Source organism: Dermacentor silvarum, chromosome 10 (assembly GCF_013339745.2).
Source record: "Dermacentor silvarum isolate Dsil-2018 chromosome 10, BIME_Dsil_1.4, whole genome shotgun sequence".
Lineage (NCBI taxonomy): Eukaryota > Metazoa > Arthropoda > Arachnida > Ixodida > Ixodidae > Dermacentor > Dermacentor silvarum.
In genome coordinates, this window is record NC_051163.1 from 143,023,886 (window position 1) to 143,041,891 (window position 18,006).

Genomic DNA, 18,006 nt, shown 5'->3' on the forward strand with positions numbered 1-18,006 from the left:
GCTTTCCTGTTGCAGTGGAATCAGAAGTCTGAAGAGCAAGTCAGGGCTTATGAAAGTCATACTTTTTCTCCTGCTGAGTGCAACTATATCATCATAGAGCAGGAATGCCCGCCATCGTGTGGTCAATACAAAAATTTCGAACCTATCTCTACGGCCACCATTTCACCATTGTGACCAATCACCATGCTCTCTGTTGGTTGTCATCCCTGGCCGTTGGGTACTGCGCTTTCAGGAATATGACATCACTGTCACGTATAGGTCCGGCAAGCAACACCAAGATGCCGATGCCTTGTCACGCTGTCTCCAAACACCCATGCTTCACCTTCGGTCTGCCCGTCACCATCTAGCCTTGTACAAGTCTAAGCACGCGCCCAGTAGCCCGGTACAGTCGGTTGCCTCAGTTGACTTTCTTCCATCTACTGACCTCATCTCGCTCCAACGTAATGATCCACAGTGGCATACCCTGATCGACCGACTCAATGGTTTACCACGACCCCCCAACAGTCACTTAAGACAACTCTCACGTTTTAAGCTTCAAGGTGGAGCGTTATTTCGATTTATCTACCATCCTTCTGGTAACCGATAGGTTCCAGTCATATCTCGCTCACTTCGACTCCAAATATTAGAAGCATTTCATGATGATACGACGGGCTGGTCACTTGGGCTTTCACAAGACCTACGACCGCATCAAAATGCGCTATTTCTGACCAGGCCTTTCCACCTCTGTCGCCAAATATGTTGGCTCCTGCGTGTCAGCCAACACAGAAAATGCTCGAAATTCTTTCCAGCCGGTCCTCTGCACCCTCTACCATGCCCGACCACCCCCTTCGAAATTGTGGGCATAGACTTATACGGACCCCTCCCACTAATGCCCGCTGATCACTGCTGGATTGTTACCGCAGTGCACCATCTGACACGCTACACTGAGACAGCAATTCTTCGCTCTGGTACTGTCTCCGAAGTCGCAGAGTTTTTCGAGAATCTTTAGAAAGTAGCGGGAGCATTGCAAAGTCCAAACAGCATAACATTAAATTGATACAGTCCATCGGGTGTCACGAATGAAGTCTTCTCCTTGTAAGCAGGGTGCATAGGGATCTGCCAATACCCTGATCGTAGATCTAGTGAAGAAAAGTAGGAAGCCGAATGTAGACAGTCGATAACATCGTCGATCCGAGGTAGTGGATATACATCTTTTTTGGTGAGGGCATTTAATCGTGTATAATCAACGCAAAACCTCCAAGAACCGTCTTTCTTCTTAACCAAAATGACAGGTGCTGCCCAAGGGCTGCACGATTCTTCAATAACGCCCTTCTGCAGCATATCCTGAACTTGTTCAGCAATAACTTTCCGCTCCGATGACGACACTCAGTAAGGTTTTTGCCGGACCGGATGAGCAGAGCTTGTATCAATTCTGTGCTGAGCTCGAGAACATGGTAAAGATGGTAGCTTCTCCTTTTTGCAGAAGTCAAACACAGAAGCATGTCTTTCCAATAGCTCAACCAATCTTTGTCGCTCCTGTGAGCGTAGGTTCTTAGTAATCATGCTCAGAATCTGCGACTCGTAGGAGCAACTGCATTCACCAAACGGCCAAGCGTTTTTGATCTTCGTCGTCAACGGCAGCGATAGAATTCCCGTTGGCACCATCAAAGATGGCGAGCTTCATTCTGCGAGGAAGTATAACAGGCACTGGCGAACAGTTAAGTGCCCACAAAGACGTGGCTTGGTTGCTAATCGACACAATACAGCGAGGCACTAAGATGTTTTTCTTAGCACACTGACCGGTCAGAGGTTGAACGATCGCATCAAAGAGAGATGCGGCAGAGACGGAAGCGAACACAGCAACTGACCGCATGGACCATGGTGGCAGCTGTCAGTTCATCGGAAACAACCAGTGTGTCTTCCGCTGGTGGCAGCTCGTCACAGAGGGCATGAACGACTTCACTGCTGACTGAAAGTTCACCGGTGCCACAGTTGACGAAAGCGCCACACTCTTGGAGAAAGTCAATACCGAGAATAACTTCGTGTGTACACCGCTGCAGAACCAGGAATTCAGTTGGGAACACCTTTCCGGCCAACAAGACGTTAACGACGCAAACTCCCAGGGGATGAAGTATTTCTCCTCCGACACCACGAAATCTTGTAGATTTGTGCCAAGAAAACATAGCTTTGCGGCCAATGCGATCTTTGAAAGAAGGACTCATAACAGAAATGGTTGCACCAGTGTCCACTAAAGCCAGAGCACATACTCCATCTATTAACACCTTTATCTTGTTCTTAAGCATCGTAACTTGCGGAGGCATCTGAGGTAAGTCATTTTGTGCGACCTCACCTCCATCGGTCGCGCCGGCTAGTTTCCCGGCGGTGGCGGTGGTGATAGCCGCCGTCGCGGTGAAGGCGAGCGGCGCAGTCTGGCAGACGGAGGTGTCAAACTACGGTCAGAAGCGGGAGAACTATTGCGCAGATTCTCTTGTCGTGAGGTTCTCCTGGAATAGGCGGACCAGGGATCGTTGTTGTGACCATTGCCGGCGCGAAGAAACGTTGATGGCGGATCGTATCGGGCTGTTTCCCTGCGCCGATGACAGAACCGAGCTATGTGTCCGGTAGCACCACAACAATAACACACAGGAGGTTGGCGATATGCGATGTAGTCCTGAAAAGCATTGCCGCGACGCTGTGGGACAAATGCATCTTCACGCGGCTCCTGGTGTGTAGCGGCCGGCTGACGAGGATAGCTGAAGCGGCGTTCGTAGCGCGACTCTGGCTGATGATTGTGCTGCAGCCTCGGTGGCGAGCGAGAACTGTATTTGTAGTCCTCTACGCCCGCTGCAGCGATAGAAACATGATGAGCGGGTGCTGGGATTGGCGCAGCATCATAAGGTGTCAAGTGCACGTGTCGGGTGAGCTCTTCCCGTACTATCTCTCGTATTGTAGACGCGAGATCAAGGGACGTGTAGTCGTCAACACTCGCAACGGTTGTCACATTCGGTAACCGACCGAATTTTGGCATGATACGTCGCATCTTCAAGGCCTCGAATGTACGACAATGCCGTATGACGTCAGCTACTGCACCAAGGTTCTCTTTGCTGATGAGGAAGTGGTATACATCCTCGGCAATTCGAGGTGGCCGACCTTGTCCTCCTCTGACATGCGAGGGTTGACGTTCTTGCAGAGCTTCAATATCGCCTCAATATAAGTCGTGCACGTCTCGCCTGGCACTTGGGCTCTTTTGCAGCAGCGTTTGTTCAGCCTGCTTCCTCTTCGCGACTGAGTCCCCAAAACACTCAGTTATTTCCGACACGAATCGATCCCAGGTCGTGAGGGCGTCCTCATGGTTGTCAAACCACACAAGTGCCGTGCCCGTTAAGAAAAACACGACGTTGGACAGCTGAGTTGCCGCATCCCAATGGTAATAGTTGCTCACCCGTGTGAGTGAGCCACTCATCCACGTCCTCGCCAGACTTGCTTCCAAATGTGCGAGGCTCTATCAGGTGCTGACGCTGCCAGGGACCAGCTGCGGCTGAAGCAGTTACCGAAGGGGCCGCTGCAACCAGGGCAGGGGCTGCAGCTGTAGGAACTAGTACAGTCCGGGTTCTGTCTTCACCACCAGCGGCAAGGGCGGCAGTCCAGCAAGGCGGCGGCTTCGGCGCAGATCAGGTGGTTGCAGAACCGTGTTGCGTTGCGTGGTTGAGTACCCAGCACCTTCCACCACAAAACTGTTACGGATGAGGCGTGTTTATTTACAGGTGATGGATGAGAGTCCAGGAAAAACAGTCCAGCACTGGTTTCGTTCTGCGCTCCGCACCCAAAAAGATCCATCGTCCTCCTCTTCTTCCTTTCGTCTCAACCAAGGCGTTACAATATTGTAATAACTGGATCATCGTGGCTACCTTACCCTCTACACTGAAACAAAAGCCGTGCCCAAGAGTAGGAAACTATTTCCCCGAAACGGTGAAATAGTTTGTTGATAACATCGACATGGTACCCACAAGTCCTCATCATCGACAAAGTAACTGCTTTTACAGTGGAGCTTACTCAAGCCAGCCTGACACGTAAATGCCGCACGAATGGCCTTTTCTTGAGTGGCGCCCTCTGCCTGGAGTGTTATGTGATGCCAGTAGCGGCGGCGCTCAACTTTTCAAGGTGCATTGTGGTGAAGCATGTTGCACGTTGGAGCATGGCCAATCTGGAACGCACATCTGATCAGACGCATGCTCCAGACAGGATGTGCGTAGAGCTATGGATTCCTAGATGCGTTCGATAGTTTAGCGTTGACAATGGCGTTGCTACGAGCAGCACCTCGTGCGACACGGACGATAAGGCATGGGGTGCGCCGGTCAGTGCAGTGCCTATATATTTTAGTTCTCTGTAGCCTTACCGAGCGCCTGAATAAAACCTTCGCTGACATGTTAGCAATGTACGTCAACGTTCAACACAAGACGTGGGTCACCATTCTTCTGTATGTAACCTTCACTTCCTGCCCGGCAGTGCAAGAGATAATAGAGATGATGCCGTTCAAGCTGGTTTATGGTTGGAACCCAGCGACAATGCTCGACACCATGTTGCCACATGTCAGCAGCCAAGACATCTCGACATAGCCACCTATCCCAGTGCGCTGAAACAGCCCGACAACTTGCCCACCCGCACACTAGGAACCAGCAAAGGACCGACACCTGACACTAGAATCTTCGATGAACCTACGTAGAATACTAGCCTGGCAACCGTGCATGGGTCTGGACACCTATACAGTGTCATGGACTAAGTAAAAAACATTTGCAACATTATTTCGGCCCCTAGATACTCTGTTTCCAGCGTCATGAGCGTCATGCCAGTTTTCCGACGTCTTGGTCCACTTGACTATGAGGTTGCGCCTGACGGTGTCACTCAATCACAGGGGCACAGTGTACAACCTAAGGTCATCCATGTAGTGTGCCTCAAGCCATTCTACGCACACTAACACACTGTGATGTGAATAAAGAGGTTACTTTTGTGACTCGCCGCAGTGGCCACCGTCACGACAATGTGACAATACGTTTTCTTTGACTGCAACTTCTTCCAGGATGGGCAGGATCGCAAGTATGCAGCTTGCGCCCCACCACAGTTCACTCAGTCTGGAGTGGTATCGCATGTTTCAGATGGATGTTTGTGGGCATTTAGCACAACTCAATCAATTTTGACAGTTCGACAAACTGTGGCTTAATCTTTGGCATTTTATGCGTCGGATAGTAATTGGGATGAACAATCTTATCCGAATGATTACAGTGCCGTCCACGTATAACGATACCACATATAACGATATATCGGTTATAACGATGAGTCGACCTAAGAGTATCAACTTATGCATTAGGGCTATGAGAAAAAAAAAACCATATACAGTATAGACCACTTATAACCTAACCGCTTAAATTGCAGGACCGGATATAGTGCGGTCTTTTCAGACTCCCGTTAATTTTCCCATAGCACTCCATGTATACACGCATCGCTTATAGTGCAGTTGCGGGAAACGAAATACCGGTTACAGTGCGGCGGCCTGAGAGTACGGAAGTCAGCGGAGACGGCGAACGCTCCCCTAAAACGGGCGCCCCAAGGAGTGTTCGAGGAAGAAAGAGATGAAGTGGAGGAGAAGGGCATGTGGTGCGAACAAACAGCCAGTGAGGCTGAAACCAGAATCTTGAGTGCGAGTCGTCAAATATAACGGTGTGCATAGCGAGCGAGGGCCACGAAACTGCCAACGCTCGCTTCACGATAACGGCAGTAAACGAAACTTCAGAGAACAGGCGGCGCCGGCACAGCCCGGCGAAGGGCGCGAAGGGTGCACACGGAGACCGTGGAATGTGAGGGAGGAGGGCGGCAGGGAAGCGGATTTCGCCTCGGCAACTCCGCCGCTTCGGTGGATCCCCTCGCCCTCCCTCGTAGCTCCCTCACTTTCAACTGTCACCGTGCGCGCCCGCCGCCGTGCAGGCGCCGCCGCTCCAGCCGGCCCGGCGCCAGCTCCCCGAAGTTTCGTTTTCTGCCGTTATCGGGAAGCGGGCGTTTGCCGGCGTGGGCAGTTTCGTTGGCCGGCCCGGGAAAGCGCCGCAGCTTCCCTCTGCGCCGTAGCCGCAGCGTGCAAGGTCAACACGTGACTAGAAAGTAGAGGAAGCATAAAGGAGAAAGAAGGGTTCACTGCCATTTTCTACGCGTGACTACGGTAGCGTGGCTGAGACGTCGGCACATACAGGCATGTTCCCGGCGACCTTGCCATTTGAGAGAGGGTGAAATTTCCGCCACGTTTTTCTTTCTGTTTTTTTGGTTTTGTTCGCGCGCGACATAGAGGGGTCTCTCCTAAGCTTTTACTCTTCGGCGGTGCCGGAGCAATGCCGGTCGGAGGCGCCACCACGTGATTTGGTTCGAATTAACGAGATTCGACTGTAAATTGAATGCGAACGTTCTAGCCACATTCCTCGACTGTCGCATACAGGTGGCGGCTCGGTGCACATGCTTTGCATATGTGTGGGCCTTGAAAATTGTTGCTTTGGTTATAGTGCGGCACCGCTTATAGTGTGGATATTTGCGACTCCGGCGACTTACGTTATAAGCGGTCTACACTATATAACGATCGGATATATCGGATATAGCGATCGAAATCTTCCTTCTGGGCAGCATTTTTCATGCAGAATAATCGTGAAATTTGCATTCCTAAGTTGCCTGTTCTTAAGATGGGGCAAAAGTTTGCCTACGCGAGTTCGTATTTGCCGCCATTACCGCGCAGCGTATCCCGCGTCGGTTGGGAACGAAGCCACGGAGAGCATCGAAAGTTGGCACAGCGTGCACAAGATGGTGCCAGCTGCTTCGCGTCCGTGTCGCCGGCGATCGCGCGAGCATTCAGAGGAGAGGAGAGGGGGGAAGAAAGTGATAAGCGAGCGGTGCCTGCGCGGCCTACGCTACCTTTACAATCTCCCGCTCTCTGCGAGTGCGGAAATTCGCCGTGGAAGGAGTGGGAGGTGCGCCGACAAAGTGCCAAGCCGTGTCTCTGTCTTTTGAGGCGAAGCTGCAAATTTAGCAAGACTCAAAGAAGTACGAGCTTGCGCAGTTGATGATATCGACAATTATGAAAACTGGGAGCACCACGAAGAAACAGTGGCCATGCCGATCAACTTAAAAAGTGGGCTTTGTGCCACGAAGAAACAGTGGCCATGCCGATCAACTTAAAAAGTGGGCTTTGTGCACCAGGACGAAACACTCATAGATGAAACTTACACGGTGGAAGCCGCTGACATTAGCGAACTCTGGGAGCACGTCGCTACTAACGATGAAATAGGTGGTGCTTCGATGGAGGAGTTTCTAAGCGCAAGTAGTGCAGGCCTCGTTCTGCGAAGAGCTATCCACCAGGGCGATCGTTGTCCCGACAGCAGCGGCAGTGACGACGAGATTGACAATGACCCGTCATTTACACCGACCCGATGTTCAACCAAAGTGCCGATGTTCAACCAAAGTGCCGATGTTCAACCAAAGTGCCGATGTTCAACCAAAGTGCAATGTCGTCGATCGAGTCGCTTTGATTTCACGCACGCTAAATTATAGCCGCCAGTGTACCCGCAGCAGCTGGACGCGATGCACACGGCGGTTGTGAGTCCGAAACTTCTGCAAAAGCAAGCGCAGATTTCTATTTCAGTGCGCCTAACGATCGAGACGCTATTTAGAGGTACAAATAAACGTTTTGTTTTTCCCCAGCCCACTTTCTACAACGTCGATTTTTTACCGCAAGTGGCAAATTTGGTGTCGGGACTTGAAAATATATTTATTCGTCTTTTTTTTTTTTTTGTTTAGCAGCAGTCCAGATATAGCGATGATCAGTTATAACGATCGGATTTTTCGTTCTTCTTGATATCGTTATAAGTGGACTGCACTGTATATACCCTGCTTAATGGTCTCGGGAAGCACACTTGAGCCGAAGGTGAGAATAAGATGCTTGGTTAGGTTTTATTCGCCATCACGCTCCATCTTAATTTGCTTCCCATTAATCACATTCTGCTTACTCTAGCCCTGCACAAGTTCAGCCTTGGCAAGCTCCAACAAGTCGTCTGAAATGACACCATGGATGACGTTGTGTCGAGCAGAACAAGGACGGAAAGAAACAATGCGGACAGGACTCACTTACTGTTACAACTAAAGTTTATTGAATAGTTTCCAAGGTAGCGGAGGGGCTGCGCTTGCAGTCATGGATGCTGTTTACTGTGCGGCATAGAATCACAGTTCACTGTACCATCCCACAATGACACTAGATTATATACATTTTCATGCTGTTCCTTATCATGGAGTTCCAAGAGGAGGTCACCACTAGCCAATTCCGTAGCTATAAAAGGGCCTGTACCTAGCGTCAAACATTTTGCAATAAGAAATGATGAGATGAATCTCACTGTCTCTTCTCATTTCTCACTGTGGATTACGTGACAGCGGGGGAAATTCTTCCTCTGGTGGCCGAAAAAATTTGACTTCTTCGGGGCACTCCCTTTTCGTTTGATCAGAAAGCATGGGAAAGGAAGTGGCCATAAATGTCGACTGATTTTCAGCAGTAGCCCCCCTCACCCATCATGGAGCCTAACGAGGGGATGCTGCAGAACCTGTAAATGATAGGTTGTGCGAACGCCAGCTCTACGCCACTACTATAACCTAATATGAATAACCTAGATTGGTCATGAGCAAAACGAGAACAAGGTGAAAGCCAACGTTAGTGGCATTGTCTTGGCAACATATGCTCTCCTCGGCCCAGTCATCGTCTTGAATTTCCATCTCTCACTTTCCCTGTGTTTTTCCTAGATTGGTGATGTAACACAAGATTAACTATTGCTGCCTGGAAAAACTGGAAGTAAAAGAAAGTGAGGAGAAACAGAAAAGACTGATGGTGAAAGACAAAGGATGGAGAGGACAGGAGAAGGCAACTGCCGATTTCGCCCAGATGGGTGAAACCGGGGTGTGCCCTCTACGTGAAGCCAAGGCCAAAGTAGTGTGTTGCCTCGACCAAGGGGTCTTAAAGGTCCAGCTTCGGCTCCATCCCCTTTACCCCTGACCTGCAAGCCGTGACTGTTGCACTGAGAGAGATAAACCCATGTTTGTTACATAACAGAGCAATAAGCAGGGCATTCTTTGAATCAACAAACAGAAAGAAGGCCTCTACTGTGTCCTTCCTTCTTGTGTGTGATGCTATCATTTTCTGCGCTGATTCAAAGAATGCATCAATTCTAACTTTCCACCTTACTGCAATGAACAGGAAAGGCATAACAATGACAGGAACGTGGTGCTATCAGCTCAGGAATTTTTGTTGCTGCCCATTTTTATAACTGACACGCTACTTCCCAAGACATTGCCATACACAAACAAGACACAACAAAGTGAAAAGAGGAAAGGGAAAAAAATTTACGCAAAAAACCACAGCTTCACGCAGTGTTTAAACAGTCCCATTTCAGTATCAATGAGGACACAGACCCGACGCATTTTCCCTCATTTTTTTTATGAATAATGCTCCCATAATTTTTCATGCTATCGGTACAGGCGCAGAACAAAGTGCATTTTTCTGTGTGACCAACCAGCCACATTGGTTGGAATCTGCAGCATTCACTATGCTGTGCGAGAGTGTCATACCCTTTCCTGCCTGTCGCTCATTGGGTGAGCCTAGTGCAAATTCATCTCCACAGTACACGGCAGTGGAAACATTTCCTGCAAATAAATGGAATTTTTTGCGAACACTCAATTGTCATCACACATCTGGAACAATTGGTGTGCACGCACCTTGATGACTGCATCCCCCTGGGCAGCATTCTGGAGGACGCTGCGCAGCACCACATGCTCCTCCTTCACCACAAATACATCCGAGTGCTTCGCCAGAAAGTCCCGAAACTCCCTGCAAAATGAGGACTACTGATGTAAAAGCATCTAGACAGGGGTTTTGCCAGCTCTGTAACACTGGCTCACGGGAGTTATTGGTCATCGTGGCGCCACCTCTCTCTTTCAAAGGAGCACAACTCAATGGTGGGTAACAACACACCAGTGGAATGTGACCCACCATGCTCCAGAATCGAGACTTAAATATGTGCCACTCCTGCGAGAACACTTTTTGAACACAATAAGAATATCTGTTCATGAGGCTCTGGTGAGCCAAATATTTTTGCACTGCATTCAGCACCTTGTTTTGAAAGCAGCAAAAAATACCTTGCTCTCTCCTTCGCAATGTCGCCATGCAGCATCATTGCAAGCAGATAGACCAACCACAGCTTTGGCGCCATTTCCTCATCGCCAGAACATTCTCAGTAATACAATTATTGCTCATTTGAGTTGAATAAGTGAAAAGTATCCGAGTGCTCTAGGGCTGCTAGTGCCATTTATTGGGTTATTTAGTCAGTTACGGCTTCCATTTTTTTTCCCCCTCTGCATGCAGATTTTTAAAGTGCCTCTGGAGAAAGGGTGTGGTTGGCGTCATGTGTCCCTCATGCCAAAAAACTTCGGATTTCTACAGATTCTAATGTATCTTGTGGGGATGCGCGATTCTCACGCGTCCCATGATGTTGTTTTCCCCGCATGTCTCCTGTAGTCCGGCTTCTCTGCGTGGCTAAGCCCGGTGGTGGTTGCGGCGCGTTGCGAGAGATGGCGCTAGTGTCGCGATGCTGCGCTAGTGTCGTGAGGCTGGCGCCACCGAACGGCGGGGTCACTTGGGGGAAAAAGGTCGGAGGGGCTCTCTCTTTGGCTGGGGATCGGCGACCAACACGCACGAACGCTTCGCGCGTGCGCCGGCCCGCTTCGCGCGACCGTCGCGCGAGGCTTAGAGCGGGACACCGGTATGGACGAACACGGATCGTTCGAGCGCGCCACCGTTCGCGTGACTGTACACGTGAACGACTAGGCGATGGTGTCATAGCATGGGGCGAACGTATTCGCTCGCTATCGGGTCGCGGTGAGTCGGACTTCCTTGATTTGTCGCGCGCCCGTGTGAATGTTCAATTGGTTGTAATTCGGCTAGTATGTATTAGTGTATGAAAGGTGCAATAAATGCCCTTTTGATTGTTTGCACTACTATGTGTCGTTCCTTTGTCCCAAGAGCACATGTGAGACCCCACATCTGGCGCCCAGCGTGGGGCTCTTGGGGCATCGGACGATAATTTTAACAGCTTTGCTCGGTTCGAAATGTTTCAACCGAAGCGTAGTCCTAGCGTGGATTTTGATCGCTAGTGTCGGCGGTGTGCTTTCTTGAGCGAGGCGACGGTTGCTGTAGCGCAGTGGCGCACCGACGGGGGGGGATTCGGGGGTTGTAACCCCCCCCCCCCCCCCCCTGAGGCCGACTGAACCCCCCCTTTTGTTTAACCCCTTTTCTTTCCTTACGCATTTGAGTACTGCAACTAAGATGCAAGACGTGCAATCGTCTGCACATTCGCAAAAAGCGCATTTTTTGACAATTTCCCGTGAATAAATCGAAATTAGTTCTGTTTAGATGGTATTGGCAAACTGTCAACCCCCCCCCCCCCCCCCTGGCTGAGATCCTGGGTGCGCTACTGCTGTAGCGTGTTTGAACTTTTCGACATGCTAAGCCTTTTCGCGAGTGTTTTGAAGTACACTCGTCGGTACGAGAGCCACGTGGTCTGCATCCTGGGAGAGCGAGGCCTAGCGCCCGCGGAGCATTGGCAAGCCTGAAGCGAGTGAGTACGGAAGCCTCGTGGGTGGTCCGAATTTCTTATGTAAATAGCTTCTATATCTTTGACTTCGGAAGTCGAGGCTCAGGGAGCCGGGTGGCCGCGGGCCACGGGTGCCGCTACGGGCTGACTGGTATAGGCACCCTGCAATGCAGTTTGGCTGTACATGTCGCGCCACCTAGCAGCGGCGGTGAGAACCCGCGAGTAGGCCCTCACCGCCATTTCACCTTGGTCCGTACTGCTACAGTGTACTAGAAGGGGGCAGTGGGCTTACTCTCCGGCGGAGGCTATGCGATGCGGCGGCTCCACGAATGTCACAGATATGAGCTTCTCCGATAGCCCGAGCGGCGGCGCTGGCGTCAGTTTCAATGGAGCGTGGGTGCGACGGCGCAGCTGCCCAGTGCCCGATCATATTCGTTGGAGTTGCTGAGCTGCGTTGTTTTTGTTTTTTTTTTTGTTTATTTGTTTTTTTTTTGTGGACGTCTTTTTTTCGCACATAGCCTTCAAGAGATTAGTATGCCTTGCAGTAACTGAGCCATGCCGCGGCATCGACAAAATCACTGTTACGCGCCTGGGTGCCAAACAGGCTATGCTTATGTGAAGGATGGGCCGAAGTTGTCCTTGTTTGACGTCCCGAAGGGTAAAAAATAGGCGGGAAGAGTGGGAAAAAAACCTCCACAGAGCTGACAAGCCCCTGGACGACACGAGCGCAGTATGCGAGCTCCATTTCGAGCCACGTTTTGTGCTCATGTCCACCGCAGTTCCTGATCACTGAATTGTCTTTCTTTTTATGGTGTAGTTAGGTCAGTTAGCGAAGGAAACTGCGAGGAAGGTACACTGGGCTCCTTACTGGAAGTTGACTATCTCGAAGCATCATGTGACCGAAATGAGTGCAGTCACACTGCTGCTAGCGCTACTGCCACAGAGGCCACACAAAACGTGGTGCCCCAGCATTGCACGGGCCTGCGGGTTTCAAACGACCATAACCAGCACGTGGCCAGAAGCGACTCGAGAGACTCACTTAACACATTGCGGGCTATGTTGCGCGGGAGTATATTGTCAATTCCAGCACAAAATGCCAAGAATGCATAAAGCTGCTTACTATGACGCCACCAGGCGAAAGTTTTCATGCCCGGCTAACAAACTTCTGTGACCGAGGAGGCCTCCTTTATCCCTCCAGTCAGCTGTACGGCTTCGTGAAAAAGCTAGAGGATCTTTTCACAGAATGCTTCTGTCAGAGTGAGCCACACTCTGACAGCGTTATGGACATGCTGGCAGTTGTTAAGAGTAAGCTTCCCCTCGAAGTTGGCTGCAATGTGCACACTCTTAGCCTCACAGCTAAAATAATTAGTTTTTACATTGTCACACGTCTGCATTTTTATGTGAAAGAAATTAACTGTGACAAGGCAGGAAAGCGGCAGAGGACCAAGCTGCTGAAGTTGAACCATTGCTTATGAGTTGAAGTGCATGAAACAATGGCTTGCTGTACTTGCAAATAAAAGCTTTGTGTCAGCAACAGCCCTGTTATTTTCATTTTGCTTACCCTTATATAGCTGTACATAAGCACAGGCCTGAGCCTAATTGTCAAGTGAACTAGTTTTCACTTTTTGTTCAGGCCTCCCTCCATTTCTTTATGGAAAACATCAACCTGATTTGACTTAATAAATGTGTGCCAGCGTAATGATGGTTAATAATAAACGCAGAAGGCTACTGTGAAGCAAGGAACAACTAAAGTGCAACAATGAAATATTTAAGCCATATATACAAATTCATTTTGGCTAAGCAAAGGCACAAACCTGGTTAGCATGCCTGATGTTTTTTTTTTTTTTTTTTTTTCCGGCCATCTGGGTAGTATGTGCGCACTGTTGTCTGTCTGACAAAATTTTACATTAGGTCGACACGGCATGAAACCGTATATTTGGTCACCGTCCCTTTCATTCAAAATTTTCTTTCAATTTTTTTTACGATTGCCCGATAATTCGGAAAATTTGAAGGCCCCTTCCACATAAGCCCAAGAGTAGCAGTCTTCCTTTTCCACAAGGTACTATTATGGCAAATATCATGTGGCCTAAACAAATATAGTGCTTGCTAAAGATATGTAAGGACTGTCAAGTATGCCAAAATTAAAAACAAATAAGAGTGTGAACTGCTTCGAACTGAAACCGTCAGAAACGCAAGGAAAATCAAAGCTTCTGCAAGCAAAGCTTCCATTGAAGTTGCCAGTGGCGCCACCTGTTGAATGCGACGCTGACTGCGTCAGAGCAGCGGCAGAGTAAGCCCACTGCCCCCTTCTAGTACACTGTAGTACTGCGCTCAGGCGCGCCTGAATGCTTCCTTTTCAGATTTTTCAATGGATTCACCGCGACCACTCGGCAGCTCCTCCGTGAGAAGTGTGAACAAAAATAACATGCGCATATACTGCTGCTTTAGGTATTTTCACAACCGCGAAGGGGATGTCGGCATCAAATTGTGCCGCTTCCCTTCAAGAATGTGGGGAGAAACCCGGCGGCTGAAGGTGGATCGTCGTGGTTCGGGCCGTCAAGAGTCGCTCTTGCGAATTTCTGTTGAACTATGACGCTAAAGCAAAATTAAAAAATGAAAAAAAAAACAAGGCTGCATCCATGAAAACGCACAATAAAGCGACAACTGCATAAACACGCGTGATCTGATTCCCGCTGTTGTAAATTGGTTTGGTTAATTGTTTAGCTAGTCTCGCTCCAAAACAAATGCGCAGTGGTTGTTATGTGTCAAATCTAGCTTATAAGCGCTCCGCGTTGGACCTTTGTACGCACTGTAGTTCTTGTGCATTAATAAGCCAACGTGCAGCTCCTTTATGCGCCTGGATCAAGACGCGACGGCTGAAACCGGGCTCATTCATGCCGACGTTTTCTCGCGTTTAGAACAACACAACTAAGGCTGGAGTGCACCGCAGCACACATCGAGTATTCGCAAAATAGCACTTCTCTCGCGCACGCTAGCACACATTTGTTCAGTCTTGGTGTTGCTTAGTGTCAGCTGATTGCTCTCTGTTATGTTGCGGTTTATGAAGTTCAATACTAGGAGACATGGCGGACGTGAACAGCTGTTCGCAGCTGGCCGTTCAGCGCTGTGTTAGAGTGTACTAAAGCATTTTGAGTGGCGCGACCGACGGCCGTGGAGAGGGCCTTTTCCGGTGATGGCCTCTAACACTGGAGCCCGAATGACAACACCAGAATATGCTCGAGGCTCTTTGTCAACGGAGAAAAAAGCTCCATAAAGAATCATTCAAGTTACCTTCCAACTCGCCAAAACCTCGACAAATGTGATAAGCAAGGCACGCTCGCAGGATACGGAAGCTACAAATGAAAGTTGAAAAACGTCTACGGCCGTATTTGCCCACTTAAGCGGAATAAATTATTTATTTGTTAACTTACTTTTTTTTTATTCACAAATTCTCCAGTTTGCTTACAGAAAACCAGAAGGGTCAGGACTAAAGGCGCTAGCAAGCGCCTGACTGAGGCCCTGACCCCTGTACAATCTGCGCTCCAGCGACGCAATCAGGACAGTGTAAGACTTTGAGTTCGACGTCGTGAACGTGCTTTATTTGTCGTGACAAGGACTTTGCTGCGATGTCCGTCCTGTTTACTTTTTTGACACGAAATACATGGTTGTTGTCGTAAAGTTGATGTCCTTTCTCGAGTGTCGGTGTTCGAAAATGGGCCTCAATGTTTTCAATTGCCTTAAAAACCACAGTTTAGAACGCCCGACTTGTTTCAAATCAGCGCCGCAGAAGCTTGCCTTTGTAGAAGTGGCCGCCTCGGTGTTTCGCGGAACTGACACGGCGGCGCTGACGGCTGAGCCGATCGCTGCGCCGCCTGACCAGTGAAGGGAGCCTATTGCGGCCTGGCACCGGGCGCTCCGACACCGTCTGGGACGGTGGGCGCCGTCAACTCGGATGCTGTGTGCACCGAGCGGAGTAGGACCACCTCACAGAGCTAACGTCTCCTCGCGGCTGCCTGTTCTTGTGCCCATTTTGGGTGTTGTTGTTTTTTTTTTTTTTTTTGGATGCCGGTTGTTGTCAAAAGTAGCGACGCATTAGGCCTAAGGCTTAGCAAAGCCGCCTGTCGCACGTTGAGGGACACAACCTGGTGGACCGTGGTGCTGAGATGTCGCACCTTTCTTCCCTCATTAGTTCGCCTCGCACGAATTGAAATTACTCGTTCGACTAAAAAAAAACAAGCTTTGTTCACGTGAACTTAGCATCTGAAATGCCACCCGAAATTTTTGCTAGCCGAATTGAACATCGTACCACGTGGGCGATGCGTATGCCGAATTCCTCTCCCTTGCACTACTTTAGTGTTTGTCGAGTGCGTTGAGTGTACGCAGCGTGAGCGGAGTCACCCCTGGTTTGCTGTCACCTGCACATCGTCAGCGCTGCTGCCCCGGACTACAATCGAGCTACCCCAGGCTTTGGAGATGCCTGTGGTCAATTCGGCGCAGCGACTTCGGCGGGCGCCAATGTCCGGCTCGCAACCCTCGGCGGCTGGGAAAAGAGCCGGCAGTCACCAACGGCTACTGCGGCTCTCGTCAGCAGGGCGCGAGCGACGCTTGCTCGTGCCGACTTCTGCGTCGCCGTTTCCGCAGTCCTGGGCTGGAGTCGTGCCATCGAATCTGCAGACGTGGTGCTGTGACCAACGGACGCCAGCGGTGAACCCCAGAGTCAATATCGGCTCGCACGTTGCGGATAACGCGTGGACATTTACTCGGCGGCGCCACTGTCGCATGTACTAACTTTTGTTCGCGACGCGCGCGTTGATAGGCCTTGTGACATGTTTCGCCGGCGTATGTGTAGTGATTTAAGGTTGGGGGGATGTGGGGATGCGCGATTCTCACGCGTCCCATGATGTTGTTTTCCCCGCATGTCTCCTGTAGTCCGGCTTCTCTGCGTGGCTAAGCCCGGTGGTGGTTGCGGCGCGTTGCGAGAGATGGCGCTAGTGTCGCGATGCTGCGCTAGTGTCGCGAGGCTGGCGCCACCGAACGGCGGGGTCACTTGGGGGAAAAAGGTCGGAGGCGCTCTCTCTTTGGCTGGGGATCGGCGACCAACACGCACGAACGCTTCGCGCGTGCGCCGGCCCGCTTCGCGCGACCGTCGCGCGAGGCTTAGAGCGGGACACCGGTATGGACGAACACGGATCGTTCGAGCGCGCCACCGTTCGCGTGACTGTACACGTGAACGACTAGGCGATGGTGTCATAGCATGGGGCGAACGTATTCGCTCGCTATCGGGTCGCGGTGAGTCGGACTTCCTTGATTTGTCGCGCGCCCGTGTGAATGTTCAATTGGTTGTAATTCGGCTAGTATGTATTAGTGTATGAAAGGTGCAATAAATGCCCTTTTGATTGTTTGCACTACTATGTGTCGTTCCTTTGTCCCAAGAGCACATGTGAGACCCCACAATCTGCATGCGAGTTTTTGGACTTAAGAAGCAGCACTGACGTGGCCGACAACTTCAGTCTGCCAGAATTCTGACCGGAATTTTGCTTTCTCTGCCGAACTGCTTCAAAGCTGCAGTGTGCCGATAGACTGCATGTCCTAAAGTTCTTATTTGCAGGGTGTTAACAACCTTTCGTCGGGATCATTTGCCAGCCGCCATTCAGCGAGTCGAGTTTAGTTCGAAAAGACGGCTGGGAGTCAACCTTGGCATCGCGCTAGGGCTAGTCACTAGGGGTTAACGTTTTCTTTTATATCTCACAAATTTTTTTACATAGAAAGATTATATTTGCTTGGAATATTGCACTGCTCCTTTCAGTTGCAAATGTATACTCTGGAAATTTTTAGGTTTTTTTTGTGCGAAGCAACAATGATGTTCTTATATCTTCTTGTTTCTCTCTACGCAATTCTTGTTTAGATATTTCTTTTTACATTTTTTCTAATAAACTTATTGCTTGGGAATAGTAGCGCTGGAAAGAAAATATTTTCTTCTTCCATCTGATGCTATACACTTAAATATCAAACATGCTCTGTGATAGGAAAAAAAAAAAGTATTTACCAGACTACCCAAAAACTGCTGCTTTTCCCGCAGGCAGGAAAGTGGTTAGTCCAGGCATGGTTTACTATGGTTATGAGCCCTCTTTGGTGAGCCCTTTTTAACATTGTGCTACTTTGCTATTTCCCAATGTTGCCCTTGTTTTTAAAGAACCTTGTATTTGAGACCATTTTTTATTCATGTTAGATGATGTTTAATTAAATTTGACTCAAGGAGTCTTGTTTCGTTGTTTCAAGGCTATGAAATATAGCCTCCATTTGTGTATCACTATTTACTGTTTAAACTGAGACTGCAAAGCTATATTGCCTTTCTTTAAGGGGGAGG

The 18,006-nt window shown here is 49.7% G+C and overlaps 1 protein-coding gene across 1 annotated transcript in view; it reads right to left on the reverse strand.

The window, feature by feature from the left end:
- The window catches only part of LOC119431023 (egalitarian protein homolog), a 327,683-nt gene that overhangs the window by 233,782 nt on the left and 75,895 nt on the right, over window positions 1-18,006 (reverse strand). Inside the window, exon 2 of the mRNA XM_037698491.2 lies at window positions 9,766-9,877. Within this exon, the coding sequence (XP_037554419.1) occupies window positions 9,766-9,877 (112 nt within the window). The remainder of the gene's footprint in view (window positions 1-9,765; window positions 9,878-18,006) is intronic.